At 30.4% G+C, this 4,134-nt stretch overlaps 1 protein-coding gene across 1 annotated transcript; it reads left to right on the forward strand.

Moving 5' to 3' along the window:
- Positions 1-376: 376 nt before the first annotated feature.
- On the forward strand, positions 377-3,498 carry LOC100159688 (uncharacterized). The gene is given in 2 exon segments (NM_001293502.1): positions 377-532; positions 2,728-3,498. Coding segments are annotated over 2 exon segments (315 nt in total). The 5' UTR covers positions 377-520; the 3' UTR covers positions 3,031-3,498.
- Positions 3,499-4,134: the final 636 nt, after the last annotated feature.

Below are 4,134 nucleotides of genomic sequence, written 5' to 3' on the forward strand. Positions count from 1 at the left end.
TAATACAAGTTAATCGGTAGGTGTCCTAGCTATAGGTATACCCGTCTAAAGTCTAATATAAATTCTATTAAGTATTTTAATTAAAATATACAATTGTCAGAATTGACTTTGTTTCATAATTCTTCTGAACACTATATTATAACACAATAGGTACCAAAGGAAATTGTTTTCATAGTTTAATATCACACTAATCCTGCCATATAATATGGCAGACAAATGAGTTGGTGTTGGTATAATTAAAAAAAAGTAACGGTGGAGGTCGTTGCCATGCAGGAGGATCACCGCAGCGATTGGGCGTGCTGGTGAGGTTATTATACTATTAAGGTGGTGGGAAATTCATCGGAGAGGTATCTGTCTGATATATAACCCATGTTGATCTTCGAAAATATGAATCTCAAACGGTATACCTACGACAGTCTACACTGTAGTAAGTTGAAACTATTGTAAAAAGTGCTAATATATATTTAGATCCGTATTTTATCATTATTATTAGTGTTTGTTTAGCTACACTTTGGTCGAAATGAAGTTTTTAGTAAGTATATATACCTTTATTAATATTTTCATTAATATGAAATCATTATTAAACCGGTAAGGGTAGTTACACTTATCCATATTTAACATTTTCATAATAGTTCATAATATTATATCGGACATTCGTCTATACTTGGGTATATTATAATAGTAAGTAGGTAGTACCTAAATATATATTATTATTTTATATTATATTAATATTGACTTTATTAAATAAAATAAAAAAACTAGGGAAGTCGCTCTGCTGTATAGTAGGTGCTAGGTTAGGTACTATAGGCAGGCGTCGAGTGTGGAGTGTACCTCATCATTGGGTACCTATACCTACCTAGGTTATTGTATAGTAATGGATGTGTACAATTTTAATTTAATCATAACATACGATAAATAATTTTGAGCGGAGACCGCAGTGGCGGATCCAGGGGGGGCAAAGGGAGCATTCCCCCCCCTCCCATCACCGTAGTTTTCTTTGTTTTACACTGTGTTTAGTCAATTTTGTAGCTAATTTTGCAACTTTTTGTACTTTTGCCCCCCCCATGCCCCTCCCAAAATTAAGCCCTGGATCCGCCACTGGGAGACCGTCTGTCAAACTACTTTATTGAGGATATCGTGTTGATAATATTGCGTACAATATTTATTATATTGGTATAATTTATTTATTTTTTCATTAGTAAACAGTATCTACCAGCTAGGTTGAATTTTAAAGTTTTATAAAATACGTCACATATTTTATTATTTTAATATATTATTATCGTTTTTAACTTTTAAGTCAATACTGATGTACCGTAGAATGGTGAAAATAGATGGTAAATAGTTCAAAAGAATTACAAATATTTCGAACATTTCACCTTGTGTACGGTGTACCTACTATAAAATATAATAATATATTATGTAATGGCGAAAAGTTTCAAGTATCTAATAATAATATTTTTTGAATTACAACAAAGTAACTATGTATAATAATAATTATTTTTCTTATAAATATACCTAACCCAGTATTATCAATTACATACAAATCTTATTTTCAAATGACCAACAAATTTAAAGTGGGTTTATGCTAAAAAAATGTTTTTTTTTTGTAAGAAAAACTTATGAGGAATCTTAAATTAAATGTTCAAGTCTTAGGTATTAAAATCAGTATATAACAATTTATATATTTTAAAAATTCCGATATATTACGCAAGGTTTAAACTTTTAAACTAAACGTTTTTAACAACACAAAATTATTTTTTATTTAAATCGAAAAAAAAAGAATAAAAAGTTGAATATTGCAAATGAAGGTTTAGGTAATATATAAATAGTACAAATATTTTTAATTTGATATTATGTTTAGAAAATGCTAATTTAAAATTAAAATTATGTTTGATTTGAAATCGTATAGACACCAGACACCTGTTGATGAACATTTTTTTATTTTATTTATTTAATACTAGAATGTGTAAGTCGTTGCTTAAAATTTCAACTTACCAACTGGTTCTTAAAATTTAACTAACTTATATTTTCATAAAAATTATGTATACGCATAAATATGGAGAAATTAAATTAATAAACAATTAGGTAATTAAATTGATTACACAGATTATAGTGATTAAGAACAAATAATTTTATAATAATTACGTAACTATTCTTTTGAAAAAAAAAGTTATATTTATAAAGAATATAGATGCAGACCTACCCAAATACTGAAATATTATAGGCATTTTAATAAATTGTTTAAAAAAAAACTCGTTCGTTTAAATTCGTTCAATTAAAAATTGCGTAGTACTCTTTGAATGTTTAGCGAGTATTAAAAATGAGAACATTATTTGAACACAGTTTACGCGGATGTCGGATACCTATATATTGGGTCCATTGGGGCCTAGTATATATTTGATGGCGTATTTGAAGGTTGGGATGGATGAATCCACAAGTTTTATTTTTTCGTTTTGAGATCATACGCATTTTAACAATAATTTCATTTGCTATTATGGCTATTCGAATTGAAGTTGGACCTGAATATAATTTTAAACTATTATATATGTATAATTTTTAAAACATTTTTAAGTGCTTCGTGAAAAATTGTATTAATCAGAGATGCTATTGTATTGTTGTTGCTCTCGGGTCTTTAATTAGTAGGTGTACTCACTCTCCCGGCCCCCTCACCACCCGTCATATTATAAACATTATACTAAATACAATATCACTCATATCAATAAACAGGTGGCACTGGCTGTTTATTGCGTCTTATCGGCGGCGGCGGTGGCAGTGCACTCTGCACCATCACACGGATTCATATCGCCGGTGATCCTGCCCAAAGTGCACTTGGCGTCACCAGACGTGACCGTTGTCAGACAACCGTACGTGGTGCAGCAAACCGAACCGGTGTTCAGACACGTCTACTACGCCGGTGACTCAGTGCCGTACGTGTCACATCACGTGCAGGCCTACCATCAACACCCAGCGGTCGTCGCCGCCTACCAGACGGCACCCGCGTACGCGCCAGCCGTCGGTTACGTCGTTTGAGCTTCGGCATTCGGCAGTCGTCGTCACGAAATCGTCACCATCATCAGTCATCATATTATATTAAGCACGGTCCGGACCAAGAACCATTTGTCAGATACATGTCTCTGACACTGTCGTCCACAAATATTAAATTTATGTTACGGCTTATGACGGGAAATCAATAACGTTGTCGACGACAAATGTAAGAAACATGTGTTTTCGACAAATTTTTCTTTGGTCTAGGCGGGGCTTTACGTGGAAATTATATACCTAGCTAACGGTATCACGTAGCGGCCACCCATATAATATGATTTCTGGCGTGTATTATTCGACGACACCGACGAAAATATAATATTAATTTATTGTACAGTAATGATTATATTATATTCATGATAGGTAACCTACCCTACGCGTGATGTACGCGAATAATTTAATGCGAAAACATTTTTCATTTATATTTTATTTACAAATACAATAACACAACAATAATTTCTCAACATTTTTTTTTTTTTTCGATTGACGGAAGAACTAAAATAATAATAAAATTAGATAATAATAATAATAATAATAATAATAATAATAATATTTTTTATTTTGTGCGGTGGGCCTAATTTAAACATGTATATATATATAATATATGTTATGTATATACACAAACATATACATATATAAGTATATATATATATTTATTAATTTTTTTTATTTGAGTAGGTAATAAACATTATAATGAAATAAAATGTTCGATTAATTCATATAATAATTTAATGATAACGATTGTACTAAATTGAAAACATAACCGGGTGGTTTTTTTTTTTAAATTTAAAAACTTATTCTAAAATTTCTAAGGTACCTACATGAGCACGACATTTTTCCGTATTTTAATAATGATTATAAGATAACCTAATAGTACTTAGAAAGTATGTATATAATTGTTTTTTTTTTTTTTTTAAAACATATTTTTACAATTTATGTCGGGTACTTGTATGGCGTGGCACACAAGATGACATAGTTTACGGTTGTCAATTTTAATTTTTCCAAAAGAGCTAGGACTATTTTAATGACACTACAATAGGTTGTTTATCGTTAATGTAAAACATTATTTTCAACAATAGTTTCAATGATTTC

The sequence above is a fragment of the Acyrthosiphon pisum genome, chromosome A1 (genome assembly GCF_005508785.2).
Source record: "Acyrthosiphon pisum isolate AL4f chromosome A1, pea_aphid_22Mar2018_4r6ur, whole genome shotgun sequence".
NCBI lineage: Eukaryota > Metazoa > Arthropoda > Insecta > Hemiptera > Aphididae > Acyrthosiphon > Acyrthosiphon pisum.